Genomic DNA, 17,681 nt, shown 5'->3' on the forward strand with positions numbered 1-17,681 from the left:
TCACGCCTGGGCCTTATTGTGACTCTAACAATGAAAAAGATGCCCCAGATATCACCAGGCATAATTAGCCATATCCGGAAGAGTTGGAGCCAACCTATGGGTTTACACCAGTAATGGGGTGTAAACTAGTGAAGACCATTAAGGGAACTTGAGTTGAAAGGTCAATAGTCTTGTGCGGCCATAGCACCATTACTGGTGCCCATTCCAAATTACTTCATTGGCTTTTACTTACAGAATGGCACTTGTGAATATACTGCTTTTCTATGCTCTGCAACTAGGCCCAAATACATGCAGCCCTGAGCTCAACTTCCGACCTGTCCTGCTTCCTTGCCTCTCCGGCCAAAGTGTGCGAGGGCGGGCCTTCGGCGTCACTCTTATATGTCCCCGCGCTGTCCCCTGGTGGTACTTCCATTTCCCATCAGCCCCTTCTGTACACACTCAGGCGAGGATCACTACACCATGCTCCTGCCTTCAACATGGTCACTGATTGGTATGCCCATAAGCCCACTAGCATCAGTGATACAAGTCATGGAACATCTTGCTGCAGTCAATTTTCTTGCTTATCGAAGCATTTGCCCCCCAGAATTTCTGAGACCTTCAGTGCCTTGAGTAAAAGCAGGACATGCTGGATAAAAACAGAAAATACAGAGAGATAAACTGAGTTAACATTCCGCGTCTGTATGACCGGTTGTAGAAGTCACATGGACTCGACATGTTAACTCTATTTCTCCCTCCACAGATGCTGCCAGACCTGCTGAGTTTATCTAGAATTTTCTGCTTTTATTATTTCAGATTTCCAGCATCCGCAGTATTTTACTTTAATTCAGAGAGTCCCTTGTCCTGGAGGCCCATCTCCTTGCCCCCCTTCCCCCCCCCCCCCCCCCAAAACATCGGCAGGGTCCACAGTAGACTTCCATGGTGGATGCATTCCTGGCTTAACCGCCAAGATCATGTAACCCTTGCAAATCTTAGGTCACAGTTAATAGAATTTTCCTCTGTCAGTCTTTGTACAAATGTGAAGGTGGACACGAGCACCAGCTCTTCTGCTGTTTCTTTGGGAATTCCTTTAGAATCTGAGACTAGGGGTGCGATTCTACAGCCCCCCCCCCCCCCCCCCCCCGCACCCTTGCTGGAATCGGAACAGAACATGGCTGGTAGATGCCAGGAGAGGTGTTCTCTCCCCCCACCTCCGGTATCCTGACGGCTGTTATGCCTCATGGTACCTAACCAGATCTGATCTCGCAGGACGTTGCGATCCATTTCTGGCTCACAGTGGGCGGGACCCAGTCTCACATGTTTGGAGTTTAAGAACAAACTTAGCCGTGCTGCTTTCGGATCGAACGGCAACCCAGGATCTTTCGGCCTTGCGGAGGAGACCCCAGCTGGACCTCGTTAAGTACTAGCGCCCACAAATGGAGACCAGGTGGAACACTGCCTGGGAGTGGGGGTCTCCCATGCGATCAGAGATCTCCGGGTGGTCGATCTCCTTGCAGGATGGCACTCTGGCACTGTTGGTGCCACCCAGCACCTTGGCACTGCAACCCTGGCAGTGACCCCCTTGAAGTGCCATCTGGGTGTGAGCCTGGCACTGACAGGGTTCCCAGGTGGCAGTGCTAGGCTGATAGGGGCACTGTCAGGCAAGCAGTGCCAAGGTACAAAGCTGACATTTTGCCTCTGCTGGGATCGAACCCAGGAGTGTCCTGTCTGCATGAGGTGTGGTGCAGTGGGGCACAAGGAGCCCCCAACAGGTGAGTTGGGGTGGTCGCAACAGGGGGTAGAGAGATAGGGGCACAGGAAATGACGCTAAGTGCGGCATAGCGTTGTTGATAGGGTCGTTCCCGGGCTTAATCCTGCCCAGAACGGACTCTATTTTGTTTTTGGTCGATCGTGCCCTTCCTTGATTTATGGCTCCAAATGAGCTGAAATAATTTCTGAGCGGTATTGTGTACTTGCATCTTTGTTCAGTCAAATCAGTCAACGATGAACAAGTTGTCAAGTCCTTCCAATACTACTGCTAGCTGGTCAGGAAGACCAAGTTTAAACTGCTTGCTTGAGCAAATAAGGGATCTGTCACTTTGTTTCCTATATTTGTATACTGTGAATTGATTAGTTAGGGTGTTGTTGTTCGTTGTACCTTAGATCCGCCTACAGGCATACGAGTTCATAGCGCCCTTCACAGCTGCTGATAGCGCCTGGTGTGAAGGATTGTATGTTCAGGCCAATTGTGCACAAGGAACAACAGATTGACAGCCTCCATTGTGAATCACTGCTCCTCCAGCAGTTGTAACTATACCTCCACAAAGTGTAAAAGATGGTGAGAGAGTCCCGTTCAGAAGCTCATTACAGCTGTTTCACAATTAGCCGGAGCTTCCTAAACCGTAATTGATCTCCTGGTGGAGCTCGTGGAATAAGAGCTTCCTCACTAGTGGGCAGAAGCCCACCGAACTGGAGCTCGTAAGATTGAGCATAAAGGCTGGCCCAAACATGGACCGGCATGTTGGTTGTCCCAACATGAACTATTAAAATATCACAGAGGTAATTTCACAGAATTTTCTGATATGCGACAACGGCGAGTGAATTCCCCTGTCGGCCACATAGTCTCGTAAATGTGAACTAATAACACACACCGTCTTAAGATAAATAAGTATAAATTATGAACAGACCACATTGAGCAGTCAGGTGGTGTAGGATCAGAGCTGGTCTCCCAACAAGGGGTACAAAGCTCAAATCTTAGTCTGGATCCGGTCTGAAGTTGATTGTTGAATGAATTTTGGTAGTTCTCAACCAGATGTGGATGAAGAACTTCACGATGAATCAGTGTCCAATTTGGAAGGTTGATTGGATCGCACAGCACCGGTGGAAGGACAGGAACTAAGGAGCAGTTCAGCACTTCTTCCTCTAAAAAGTAAGTTTAATTACCAGCACAAGAAATATACTGCGCTTCAGGCAAACTCTTGTGTCATGATTTCGATTGAGATTTAACTGTTCCAAAATTATTTACTTTGAAAGAATGTGCCCCTGTTGGTCAAAAAATCCAATCTGCTCCACTCCATTAATCGACAATGAATCTGCGTTGGAATGGAGAAGGCACCATGTGTTCTTTAAGGTTCAGGCGAGTCTAGAGTTAAAAACTAATGTTTTGATAACTGTGGCCATTATGAACGCTTGGCTGAGTTCCACAATCTTGCAGAGTGTTGAAATCTGTTGACACAGTTGCTCGGGGAGTGATTAACGGTTTTAATAACAATCCGCCTTTGTGGTATCTGAATGCATGGTTGTTTACACAACTTAATGACCACTTAAGGGATTAAACATTTTTTCTGTGGGAGACAATTTTTTTTTTGCAGTATCAATGACAAAGGTTGGAGTGAGAATTTTATTAGATTGTTGCAGGTTTAATGTATTTCACCTGCATTCATTGTCACTGCATGACTTTTGAGGACTGTACATAGTAAAAAGTAAAGTGTAAAGTCGCCATAGTCCCAGATAACCATAAGTTGCTTTCTCCCTTTGAGGGTAAGAGCTGACTGGTGGTTATTTGGAAACCACATAAAAATGCAGTCAAGAGAATGATTCATTAGATCATACTGAGCGGGCAGGTGAGTATTTATTCTTGTCTGGAATTTCTGATTGGAGCACGATAGGAAACCCATTATCACGAAAGGGAATCTTTTAACGTTACGACTGGAAAACACAAGTCCTGTATCTGTACACCAGGAAATGTTTAAATCTGAAACTACTAAACAAGCCATGTAAGCCCCAGATAAATTCTCAATATATTTAGAATTTTAAAATAATGAAAGCGCAGTCACTCCTTTAATACTTGCAGCTATTTCTGGAGTGCTTTGCTTCTGGCCAATAATTTCTCCACAGAACACAAAGGTTCTTTGACTGAATTCCTCTTTTTGAACACTTGAATAATCTTACCTTTGTTTGAGGGGTGACACAATAATCATATCAACGATACTGTTGTATGTCAGGTAGGATATGAAGATAGGCCCAGCATGAGGCCATTCAGCCCTGTAGGACTGTTCTACCATTCTGCTACACTATGGCTTATCTGTATTTTAATACATCTGCACATCTTGAGATAAACAGTCCAGTAGCCTTTTGAGTTTAAAAAACAATCTCTCCACCAATGGTTCCTGCACTTCAACTGTCAAGCCTCTCTCAACATCCACCCTTCTCACCATTTAGAAAATAATCTGACCTCCTTCTCTTAGCTTCAAAATGGATGACCACACGTTTGCCCATATTAAATTTCCTCTGTCAGTCTTCTCTACTCAGTCAATCAATGACCCTTTGCACCTTTCTACCCCAATCTGGATAATTTGCTGTGCCATCTAACTTGGTGTTCTCAGCAACTTTGGGTCGATGTTCCTTCATCCCAGTCAGTTACAAATATAGTGGAAGGCACCGACAGTGAATGTAATAAACTCTATTGAATTTAATCAAGATTAACAGAATTCTGCATGCTAGAATAGCAAACCCTTTCCTGACAGGCATAAATTGGTTAACTAACGTGGTTAATTCATTTGCAGTGGGAAACATTACTCAAAATCAGTGCAAAATGGGTGGGATTTTCTGACCCTTCCTGCGGGCGGGTCCTTCCAACCCTGCTAAAGGTGGGACGGGCGAATCATGCAAACATCATAGAAACCCGCGGGACCAGAAGTGGGCGATCCCCCCAGTGGCCAATGACAAGCTGTCTCCGTCATCGAAAATCTGTTGCGGGGAAGGGAACATCCCATCCCAATGTCTGTAAAAATGGATTTCTAGATGATGGGTGCGATTTAATGGAAATGAAACGGAGTCCCTTGTGAGGTGCGTTTAGCCGGCTGTTTCCCGATGCTGGCAGTACCGAGAACGACCCGCTTTTAAATAGGACTCTGCTTCATTTCTGGGCCTCGGCAATGAGTGCCCCCCCCCCCCCCCCCCCCCCCCCGAGGCCACACAGTCCCATCTCCTGCAGTAACGAGCTCCGCTCACCAGTGCAGGGTGCAGGAAGAGATCAGGGCACAATTTTTAAATGACGCCCCGATCTCTGAACCCCTCATCGTGGCCTCCCGGCCCCCCCTCAATGCCACAACTTACCAATCAGAGGGTCCTGGAGCCCCCCGCACCCCACTTCATAAGGGCAGTGCAGACCTAGGCCCAATCCCCAGCGTGGGCAAGATGCCACCTTGGCACTGCCAGGCTGGCTGTGCTATCTGGGAACCAAGTGGCACCACCAGGGTGCCAGGCTAGCTGTGCCACGGTGGCACTAGGGGTGCCAGGGTACCACCCAGCCCAGAGCCCGACCACCCAGTGGCCCCTGATCACCATGAAGAATGCCCCAAGTGCCAGTACCCCTGGTCCACGGTGAAGACCAGTGCAAAATGGCACCCATTTGGGATCTATAAAGCACGGACGTTAGATCCTGCGCCTTGGGTAACTCCGACGCGATCATATTCAAGTGAGCCTGACTGCACACTTGAATATGCAAATCTTGTTCGATCTCACGACGCGTTACGAGGCTGTTAAATCTCGCTAGAGGCCTTTCACGAGATTTAACGGCCTTGTTGCGTCCTGAGTCTGGCGCGACGAGGCGGGTAGATTGCACAGGAAAATTACATAAATGCTGCATAACCTTCTCAAAAAGATGTGTTGATGTAACTTACACTCACAGGCTGGCTGAGAAACGTTTGTGAAGTTCAAATAATCTGAGCAATTAATGAGGGATTTATTACATTAACATTTTATGCCAAGTTTACCAGAGGTTGTGATAATAACGGGGACCCAGGTAATGTTGAAACATCTTGAAAGCAACAATAAAAAGACTTAAACGCTTCTGAAGATCAAGCAATATTTAAAAATAGAACATTCAATTTGACTAAATGTAACCTGCCTCAAATAGATTAATAGCATAGCCCATCACATGTATGGTAAAATTTGCCATTGCTGAACGTGGTAAGAAGGACCTGGGGGAGAAAACGAGGGCGGCCTCTGCATTTGCCCCGATCGAAAATGGTTCTGCAACAAATAAATGCAACAAAAATCTCAGATTGTGGGCAATTGAAAGCACTTTTAAATACTCTGACTTATATGAAACCATCTTTTTAACTACTTATTTTACATAATTAGTGCTACAAGTAATCTAAATGTTTACAACAGATCTGTCCAAAAATCAAGAAAAATATAATGCCAGGAATTTTCTCTGGGTTTTTCCTGGTCCATTACTGTAATGTTACTGGAAAATCCTGTTTATTATCTGTGACTTCATGGCGATGGAGTAGGAGACGCCCCGAGGTGCTGCCAAGTGAGATACAGCCAAGAAGAAATGTTGTTACAGAGATGGTGTTTTTAAATGGTTTAGTCAAACAAACAATAGCGAATGTGTGTCACAACAAAAATTGTGAAATATCACATGCAGTTACAAGAATCCATATTATCCAAAAAATCACATTAATGGTGATATGTTATCAATCATGACCAAACTCTTTCTTGTTTTTATATTTTGCAATTAATGTCACAGAATCAGAGAATAATATAGTGCAGAAAATCCATCAAGTCTGCACTGACTCATGAAAGGAAAAACATCTAACCTGCCTACCTAATCCCATTTGCCAGCACTTGGCCCATAGCCTTGAATGTTATGACGTGACAAGTGCTCATCCAGGTACTTTTTAAAGGATTTTATGCAACCCGCCTACACCACCTTCCCAGTCAGTGCATTCCAGATCATTACCACTCTCTGGGTAAAAAGGTTTTGCCTCAAATCCCCCCTAACCTCCTGCCCCTCACCTTAAACTTGTGTCCCCTCGTGAATGACCCTTCAACTAAGAGGAACAGCTGCTCCCTATCCACGCTCCTCATGATCTTGTACACCTCGATCAGGTCGCTCCTCAGCCTTCACTGCTCCAACAAAAACAGCCCAATCCTATCCAACATCTCTTTATAATTTAAATGTTCCAACCCAGGCAACATCCTGGTGAATCTCTTCTGCACCCCCTCCAGTGGAATCACATGCTTCCTAAAATATGGCGACCAGAATTGCACACAGTACTCCAGCTGTGGCCTCACCAAAGCTCTACACAGCTCCATTATGACCTCCCTGCTTTCGTAATCTATGCCTCGATTGATAAAGCGAGTGTCCCATGTGCATTTTTCACCACTCCATTAACCTGCTCTCCCACCTTCAGAGATCAATTTACAAACACTCCAAGATCTCTTTGTTCCTCAGAACTTGCCAGTATCATGCCGTTCATTGAATACTTTCTTGTTACATTCCTCCTTCCAAAGTGAAATGAAATGAAAATCGCTTATTGTCACGAGTAGGCTTCAAATGAAGTTACTGTGAAAAGCCCCTAGTCTCCACATTCCGGCACCTGTTCGGGGAGGCAGGTACGGGAAAAAAGTGTATCACCTCACACTTTTCAGTTTTAAATACCATCTGCCACTTTTCTGCCGATTTGACCATCCTGACTATATCTTCCTGCAACCCAAGACACTCAACCTCACCGTTAAACACCCGGCCAATCTTTGTGTATTCCGCAAACTTACTGATCCTACTTACTGTAACTTACTACCGCTGTACTCCCTGTGATTGTTTTTCTGTATTATGCTGTGTCCCTATTCTGCTAACATTTATTTTCCCCTGCCGAATTAGTTTAAACTCCAACAGCAATGGAAACCCTGCCGGCAAAGATGTTAGTTCACCATTCTGGTTTAGATGTAGACCATCCTTCTTGTAAAAGTCCCACCTTCGCCAGAAACATTCCAGTGATCCAGGAATCCAAAACCCTCCCCCCTGCACCAACTCTATCATAGATTTTACTCTGCACTATTATCTGCAATCTTAGGCAGTTACAGTAACGGACAGTTTCAATGTGTTGAACTCAAAGGCAACAATTTGGACACATCTCGAGCACATTGGAGCTATGTTCCGATTCTTACTCATAATGGTGGGATGAAGGCTTGGAAATGGAACTATTCAATACTGAGTCCCGATTGTATGACATTAGCCGGAATCCTCTGGCCATTGGGATTCCCTGTTCCCACCAGTAGTGCACTCCCAGAAATCCCACTGACAAGCGATGGGAGTGGAGAATTCCGCCGCCAGCCAACGGCGCGCTGCCGAGAAACACCCGTCTTGGGGAATGGAGAATCCGCCCAGTTATTCTTCCTCCCACTAAACGATTCACACAATGACAGGTCTGCGATCCCCTGGAATTACTACACATGGACCCAACAATTCAGGATCCAAAAACTTGAATGCAGAGTGTGTGCCTTTGGGATCCAAAAGCAACTGGATTTAAGCACCATTTAAGGACCTCCGGTATGCTGTAATTTTTTTTTCTGCCCAGTTTGTCTATCCTCTATCCGTTCTCCCTTAACAGCTCACACTTCTTGCAGATGTCTGGGTCTGCGAGGACTGCATTTACTGTGGCAGTGAGAGAGATAGGCTTCCAACACTTGAAGAAATGCAACTATTAACTATTATACAAACTTTAACTGTGGGTTGACACTATGCTGAGTTGACTGGAGACCTGAGGCTAACCTGACCAGACTATCTTACTGCCACATGGTGGATGTTCTAGTTGTTGCTCACGGGCTCTGACTGTCTCAGAGGCTGCATCCCAATAGAGCGGGAAAACTAGTGCCCTCTGGCTTTATAGTGGCAATGTTCTTTCTGGTGATTGGCTGCTGTGTTCTATGTTCATTGGTCATCCTGTGTGTCAATCAATGTCTGTCTGTGCACCATCATATACTTGTGCGTATATTATGACAATGACCATTCTGCAACCATGAACCAAGAAGCATGCAGCGCAGAAAGAGGTCACCTGGCCTATCATACTGGGTTTTTGAAAGAATTGGCCAATAACTGCCCTTTCTTCCCCCCCCCCCCCCCCCCCCCCCCCCAGTCTTACATCATTCAGCCTGGAGACCTGTAGATTAAAGGCCTAGACATTGGCTAAATTGGAAGCCCTTTAACAGTGGCAGGCACAACTTGATTCCGGGATTCTTTCCCCATTCTCTTTCCTAGCTATATTCACCAGTGCGGAATAAAGGTGCAGATATCCCACCACACACAGGACTCCCAACCTTGCCGACGCTATTGCAGGGATTGAGCACTACACATTTTGTGCAGACGAGCCCTTTCTGTAAGAATGCGTGGTTCACAGCACACAGCGGAATCGTGATACTAAGGCAAAACCCAAGTACAAGTGGGGAACTAAAAAAGGACAGCTGCCTGCTCCTGGAATTTTTGATTGACAGGTTTTGAAAAACAAACAAAAACCTGTTCTTTCAGTTCCAATAGTTGGATGATCTATTTTAAGTTGACCATTAGATTGCCAGTATTGTGTAAGTGTTAAGATGTATTCGAATACTTTGAAGCCACATATCATGCCTCAGTGCTAAATCCAGGAGCATTAGCTGATTCCCATAGTATGTTAATACCAGTTTTGTCAGATGTTGGCCAAATATGAAGGGTCAAATTACTCTTATTTATTAACCAGTTGATATAATTTTAAAATATTCCTCCCAAAAAATGTTTAAAGCTCTAATTAGCCAGGAAGACATTTTTCTGGTTTAAAAAAACTGCAACGTTTAATCTGTTTTTGTTGCCATTGGGGTGACTTCTCCACCTGCCCAGCTATGTGTTTCTCGGCGGCGCACTGTTGCCAGCAGCGGGATTCTCCATTCCTGCCACCGGCCAATGGGATTTTCCATTGTAGCCACTCCACCCGCTGGGAAACCCACGGGCGGGATTGTGCTGCCGGCAGTACAGAGAATCCTACCGATGGAGAAATCAACCTTAATTTTGTGAACTCCACATGATAAAATTATATTTGAGTCGGGGTGTCAGAAGACCCGGGAATCCAGGAGGAGAAAGAGGCAGACTTTCCGGCCTTTGCTTCCCTGGTAGCCCGGAGACGGGTACAATTAGCTTGGAGGACTGAAAGCCCCCAAAGTCGGAGAACTGACTATCTGACATGGCTAGCTTTCTCTGTTTGGAGAAAATCAAGTTAGCCTTGAGAGGGTCAATGTCAGGGTTCATCCGGAGGTGACAACCATTTGTTGACTTCTTTGCGGAAAATTAATCGTCAGCAGACGGTGGGGGTGGGGGGGGGGGATTGGTTTAGATCAGAGTAGGGGGTCAATAAGGGTGGGACCTGTACGAAAGGTAAATGGCGCTTGCTCTATGTTTATGGTTTCATGTATATTGTTTATTTTGTTGTTGTTACTATTCCAAAAATACCTCAATAAAATGTTTATTTTTTAAAAAATGATATTTGAGTCAGAATGAATGAAAATGCCCTCAATAATTACTTAATGTACTTGTATCAAATGCATGAGCATAGTACCTGACTGGAAGGTAGCATCCATATATGACGAGTATTTCCAGTTTTCTAGGTCAAAGTCTTTGCTGATAATGTAATTGGGAAGAGCTTCCTTAATCTGCTGTTTGAGGGGGTCATTGGTTTCTATGAGCTGGGTCAGGTGGGACCATACAAATGAGCCCACTGCAAAGACAAATTTAATTGTTAAATGATAAAGAACAATTCACATCTTAACACACTGTACACAATAAAATTCTGAAATTCATTGAGCGAGTTCATTTAGAGCAGGATTCAGCTCGATCAACATTCCTGAAAACAGGCTTGGCCGCTGAACTATCTCTAAATTTAAATGTTGACTCTAACAATGTTGAAATAAACGGTCAGGAAAAATAAATTCTGAAAATTTGTTCTGAATAGTAATTAACTGACTCTCCAGAAAATAAATTTGGATGCAGTATATGGTGGATCATATTTTGCTAGATAAATGGAAATGAAATATAATACAAAGTGTTTCCATCTGCACATGACTCAAGTCATAACCTTCACTGTATTTTACCAACCAACTGAACTATAGGTCCGATGATAACTTCCCACTGCTGAAAGTCAGATGAGGGGGACAGTTAAAGTAGAGGGGGAAATTTAACCAGTCTTCCAACTCTGATCTGGCTGACAACTAAACTGCCAGCGGCAAGGGCACCTGACCCAAGAAAGTGAGGTCCGCTTTAGATATGTAACTTAGGCTCTGGTGACACCAGCAAGGCCTTTTTAACACAGTGAACATTGGGGCAGAGAAGGCGGGCCAAATAGACCAAACCTGTCAAAAGCACCAGCCAGTGGGAGAAGAGACCCAGAGAGAAACCTTGCAGCACCCTTGCTTTGGGTTCCCTATCCTCTCCCTCCCGCTTTGATGGAACGTGCGCGAGGAACGGAATCTGCACATTCCAGGCACTGGCCTCCTGTTAACATTAGCCTGCTTCTGACCGCCAGCCAAGCTGTGATTCGCACAGGGATCAGGAGGGAGCGCCATCTTGCGTGTATAAGTAGCGCTGGGTGGTGAGGTTTTCCTGGGCCTCGGCATGTTTCAGGTCCTTTGCCCTGGTCCATTTCCCCTCCCATGGGCTGATTCTACCAGAGTTAAAAATTAGGGCCGAACACCAATTCGAATGTGATCAAGTCAAAATGTCAGATTCAGTCTGGCCCTTTACAGTTAGAACCACCTTGTAACTTTTACAAAACTTTGAGGATTATAAACAAACTAGGATATAAATTATTTGTGTTTGCTGATCACACATTAATTTGAAACATAAGGTTTGGTAACTTTTTGGTCAATAAATATTCATTTTTGCAACTAAAACCAATAATTCTGTCGAGAAGTTCGATGAGATTATTTGCAGAGAGATCCAAACACTTCAATGTAACAAACGTTGCCAGAAAAAGTTACAATGAAATAAAACTTGAATTTTGTAAAAAGTAGGCAAGCTAATATAAGTGATGTTAGTACATTTATAAATATTACCAATTATTTTTTAAAAGAATTAACAATAAAAAAAGAATAGCAACAAATGCACTAGCAATTTGCACAACCTATGGGCAACTTTTTCTGGACCCTTCTCATCAGTACAGATTTAAAATGTGGCTATTTGGTGTTTTATTGCAAATTTTAAAATGCATCAACTTCCCAACCTTGACTGGATCTTTCATTCCGTAGAGTGAGTCCCACTGTTTCAAAGAGCTGAGCGCTGGGACATTTCATTAACATATAGTAAGAAGCAATTCGGAGCTCTACATCTTCATCCGCGGTTTGGTAGAGATGAACTAACACAGTGCGCTAAAAACACAAACAGCATCACTGAGATGACAAGGAAATTTTAGAATTAAGGGATCACATCAGACAAAAGGAAACAAAACAGTCTCCATAGAAACAGAACATTTACAGCACAGATGGAGGCTGTTCGACCCAGCGTGTCCGTGGTAACCGAGAAAGAGCTAACCAGTCTAACCCCACCTTCAGTTACAAAACTTCAAATATCCACATTTTCTTTTTAAAACTGCAGTCAGGGTTGCTGCCTCTACTAATTTATCAGTCACTAAAATTCCAGACCACTTCCCACAGATGAATATGTCTACCCCAAACTCTTCTCGAATCCGGGGAACACGGTAGCACAAGCGGATAGCACTGTGGCTTCACAGCGCCAGGGTCACAGGTTCAATTCCCGTCTTGGGTCACTGTGTGTGCGGAGCTTGCACGTTCTCCCCATGTCTGCGTGGGTTTCCTCCGGGTGCTCCGGTTTCCTCTCACAGTCCAAAGACATGCAGGCTAGGTGGATTGGCCATGATAAATTGCCCTTAGCGACCAAAAATGTTAGGAGGGGTTACTGGGTTATGAGGATTGGGTGGAAGTGAGGGCTTAAGTGGGTCAGTGCAGACTCGATGGGCCGAATGGCCTCCTTCTGCATTGTATGTTCTATGTTCCTTCTACCAACTACTTAAAATCTATACCCCCTGGTTATTCACTTGCCTGCTTTGCTCCTTCCTATCCACTCTATCTAGGTCACTCCGAGTCAGCTCAAAATGTTTGGGTTTAGGGCCCCTAACAGGGCTCAAGCACAAAACTGAAGGCTGATGTGCTGCACTTTCAGAGAATCCATCCTTCTGAAGAGATGATGCTGGGTGAATGAAAAAGATCCCGATGGCACTATTCCAAGAATGGGGAAGTTAACCCCGGCCAATATTTATCCCTCAATCGAAATCACAAAATCAGATCACCTGACCATGACCACATTGCTGCTGCTGGGATCTTGCTGTGCACAAATTGACATTACATTACAGCAGTGGCTTTACTTCAGAAATATTTAGTTGGCTATAAAGCGCTTCTCGGCATCTGGCAGCGGTGAAAAGTGTTCACTGAATGCAAGTTACCTTCAAGTTAAATCTCCCACCGCCTCTTCTGACCCAAAGGAAATGTCTCCAGCCTATCCAATCCTTCCTCATAGCTTAAATTCCCCATTCTAGGCACCAACCTCATCAATCTCCTCCATATCCTCTCGAACGCAATCACATCCTCCCTGTACTGCAGTGACTAGAACTATTTCCAACATAACTTCCCTGCTCTGATACTCAGAGCCCCGACCAATACAGGAAAGTACCCCTTATTGTTTCTTAACCATCTTATTGATCTATCCATCTGCCTTCAGGGGCATTCATAGCAAGATTCCTCTATTCCTACACACTGCTCAGTCTCCTACCATTTATTGTGTATCCCCCATTATAAGGATCCAAACCAGTTGGTGAAGTATGTATGAAAGAGGCAGAGATTTTGTCCTTGGTACTAGGTTTATTCTCAGGATGCAACAATACAGAACTCTGCCCCTAACTACTAAACCAGTGTCCCAGCGGTGATGAATATAGGAATTTCATTTATATTATATTATAGGTATTTGATGCAGTAAAGTTAAGAACCTGAGTGACTTCTGCAGTCATGTTTTTAAAGGCAATCCTAGTTTTGAAAGACAATTAAGATTTTTGGTACCAGGAGTTCAATTAAAGCATTGTTAAAAGTTTGGGATAATTGAATGTTCATAGAATCCCTACAGTGCAGAAGGAGGCCATTCGACCCATTGAGTCTGCACCGATCCATGCTCCACCCTATCCCTGCAATCCTATAACTTTCACATCCCAGGACACTAAGGGGCAATTTGCCATGGCCAATCCACCTACCCCATACACCCTTGGACTGTGGGGGGAAACCAGAGCACCCAGAGGAAACCCATGCAGACATAGGGAGATGAACAAACTCCACACAACAGTCACCCAAGGCTGGTATTAACCCCGGTCCCTGGCATTGTGAGGCTGCAGTGCTAACCACTGTACTACTGTGCTGCCCCATTAAGGATATTCCCTGTCAAATTAATTAGATTTAGATCCTGGCAAGATGATGTAAGTATTAGGAGGAGGCATGGTATTTTGCAGGAAAGAAGTGTTAGTTGTGAGTTAGTTGTGGGGTTGTGAGCCAAAGTCAAACATCTCAGTTCAGTAAAAAGATATGTCTGTAGTTGGATTAGTAGTTTATTTGCAAGCAGTTCATTAGAGTGTAATTAGAAGGTAAGCTGAAATGAACTGAAACAGCTTTTGAAGACGTATAGCCAGAGTTTCTGCATGGTTCTGACAGGATTCAGATCTTTTCTTCAAAGCTGTGTCCAAGGATCTCTCTTTCTTAAAGAACATCTCTACAAAGCAGGTATTTCTGAGGGCTAACTGTATGTACCAGTGGATTGAGAGCGGAGATGGGTTTTTTTGTTGTTTGAGTGGGAATAAAGATGGCAGTTGAGGGTTACTGTATTCACTGAATTAATTAACATTGTTAAAGCTATAATTGTAAGCCATTTTCTGGTGTGATTTTAAAGATATTTTAAGACTGTTAATAATAGTTTGTTTCAATATACCATATATTTATTTATTTGTGGAATCACTCCTGGTTTCTAATAATAATCCTGATTGTAACAAGTAGGCTTGCAAGTTGTCACATTCCAGCACCTGTTCAGATACACAGAGGGAGAATTCAAAATATCCAATTTACCTAACAGCACATCTTTCGGAACTTGTGGGAGGAAACTGGAGCACCCGGAGGAAACCCTCCAGACACGGGGTGAATGTGCAGACTCCTCACAGACAGTGACCTAAGCTTGTAATTGAACCTGGGACTCTGGTGCTGTGATGCAACAGTGCTATCCACTGTGCTTTTGTGCTGCCAGTATCTGTCCAATATCTAGCCACTGTTGGGATCTGGTCTTGGGTCGTAATACAGCTGACTTGCTATATAAACAGCTTGAGAGGCATCACTTCACACCCAGCATGGAGCAGACAAGAGACAGCTTCCAAGCCTACCTGAGGCTGAACATGAATTGAACCATTGTGTTGCCATTATTCTGAAGCAACTCGCCAAATGAGCTAACCAGCCTAAGGGCACATTTTCTATCTGAGCAAATTAATAAATAAACAAATCAAATTCAAGCAGGATTCCCTTAAAGGGGTACTGTAACAAAAGAGACTGTTTTTTAAGGAACCTTATTGAATTATATTAAAATGTTGTTCCCAGGTCTAATGAAACACTCCAACTCCCGCAGTGCCCACTGTGTGCTCTCTTTATACAGTCTCTCTTTATACTCTTTGAGTACATCAATCAACAAAATGGGCAAATTTATAAATCAACAAATAAATTAACAGACTTTTTTTACATAGAATTTACAGTGCAGAATGAGGCCATTCGGCCCATCAAGTCTGCACCGGCTCTTGGAAAGAGCATCCTACCCAAGGTCAACACCTCCACCCTATCTCCATAACCCAGTAACCCCACCCAACACTAAGGGCAATTTTGGACACTAAGGGCAATTTAGCATGGCCAATCCACCTTACCTGCACATCTTTGGACTGTGGGAGGAAACCGGAGTACCCGGAGGAAACCCACGCACACACGGGGAGGATGTTGCTTTATATGTGCTCTCAGTCTTTAATCCAACAGTGACCATCACCTCCGTATTAAGAACATCAACCTACCTTTAACTTTCTTTTGCCTTGTCTGTGCTCCCCAAATCTATTGTCCCACAGTTCTCCAGATTGAATTCAATTTGCCACTTCCCTACCCACCTAACTAGACCATTGATATCTTTTTGCATTCTTTCTTCATCACAATCAACTACATGGCTAATTTTTGTGTTATCTCTAAACATCGAATAATATCTTGTACATTTAATTCTAAATCGTTGATATAAAGCAAGACTCCCAGTGCTGAACTCTGCACAATCCCACTGGAAAAAGCTTAAAGGCTTTCTGGTCCCGAAAACATCCATCAACCATTACTCTTTGCTTATTGCCACTGAACCAAGTTTTGATCCAACTTGCCACTTTCCCTCACGTCGCGTGAGCTTTTAATTTTCTGACCAATCTCCCATCTGGGAAGTTGTCAGAAGTCTTGCTAATATCTCTTTGGACTACGCCCAACATGTTACTCCCAAAGCATTCAATCATGTTGGTCAGACAAAACATTTCTTAGCAAATCCATGTTGGCTGATCTTGAGTAGGCCATGCCTTTTTAAATGATGGATTATGCTGCCTCTCCATTTTTTCCTGTAATTTTCCCACCACTGTGCTTAGGCTGAATTGGTCAGTAATTATTTATTCTATCCATTTCTTTTTTTTTTCAAACAACAGTACAAGGTTATTGAGGCCAGAAAGGACTGGAAAATGATTGTCAGAGTCTCCGTTACTTCTTCCCTTGCTTCCCTAGCAGCCTGGGTACCTTAAATCTGGACCTGGTGACTTATCCACTTTCAAGGATTATTTTAATATTCTTTCCCTCGATGTTTTATCCCATCCAATATTTCACACTTTCTCCTTTACCACATTGTCTACTCCATCCCAGTTTTGTGGGGAACAGCTGCAAAGAACCATGTTCACATCTTTTACTTCCACACGAGTTGGCTTTTTGGTCTCATTAACCCTACACTTTCAGTTGTCTTTCATCGACTTATAAAAACATCTGTGTGTTTTCCTTGCTGTTACTTGTCAATATTTTTTTTGAGCCTATTCTTTCATTTCTGAATTTATTTTCTAATTTAATCCCTGCACTTCCCATACTCCTCTGCCTCATCCTTCTCGTTACCTTTTGGTATCCGTGGTTGGGGGCAGTGCATGGTGGGGTTTAGATTTGGGAGTCCCACCCTTTTTCTTTGTGGGAGCAGATTTGGGCAGCACGGTGGCACAATGAGTTAGTACTGCTGCCTCACAGTGCTAGGGACCCAGGTTCAATGCCAACCTTGGGGGGACTATCTGTGTGGTGTTTGCATGTTCTCCCTCTGTCTGCATGGGTTTCCTCCGGGTGCTCCACTTTCCCCCACAGTCCAAAGATGTGCAGGTTTGGTGAATTGGCCATGCTAAATTGCCTCTTAGTGTCCAAAAAAGGTTAGGTTGAGTTACCGGTTTATCGGGATAGGGTGAGGGTGTTGGCCTAGGTAGGTAGGGTGCTCTTTCAAACAGTCGGTGCAAACTCGATGGGCTGAATAGCCTCCTGCACTGCAAGGTTTCTATGATTTGTTCTGAATCCTTTCTATCTCCTCATTGAATGCCTCCCACTGCTTTGACACTGATTTACTTTCAAGTAGCTTGTTCAGGAAGTCCACTTTTGCCACAAAATGTTTCAGTTTAGTAAGATTCGCCTTTTCCCCATTTAAAACTTTTAGCTTTTTTTTATTCTTTCCCGAGATGTGGGTGTCGCTGGCTAGGCCAGCATTTGTTGCGCAACGCTAATTGTTCTTGAGAAGGTGATGATGAATGGCCTTCTTGAACCTCTACAGTGCATTT

The 17,681-nt window shown here is 44.1% G+C and overlaps 1 protein-coding gene across 1 annotated transcript in view; it reads right to left on the bottom strand.

Annotated features, from left to right (window-relative positions):
• The window catches only part of LOC119978346, a 439,995-nt gene that overhangs the window by 292,935 nt on the left and 129,379 nt on the right, over positions 1 to 17,681 (bottom strand). The window contains exons 13-15 of the mRNA XM_038819919.1: positions 12,009 to 12,153; positions 10,350 to 10,508; positions 5,888 to 6,012 (exon numbers count right to left, since the gene is read on the bottom strand). Of these exons, the coding sequence (XP_038675847.1) occupies positions 5,888 to 6,012; positions 10,350 to 10,508; positions 12,009 to 12,153 (429 nt within the window). The remainder of the gene's footprint in view (positions 1 to 5,887; positions 6,013 to 10,349; positions 10,509 to 12,008; positions 12,154 to 17,681) is intronic.

Source organism: Scyliorhinus canicula, chromosome 15, assembly GCF_902713615.1.
Source record: "Scyliorhinus canicula chromosome 15, sScyCan1.1, whole genome shotgun sequence".
NCBI classification, from domain to species: domain Eukaryota; kingdom Metazoa; phylum Chordata; class Chondrichthyes; order Carcharhiniformes; family Scyliorhinidae; genus Scyliorhinus; species Scyliorhinus canicula.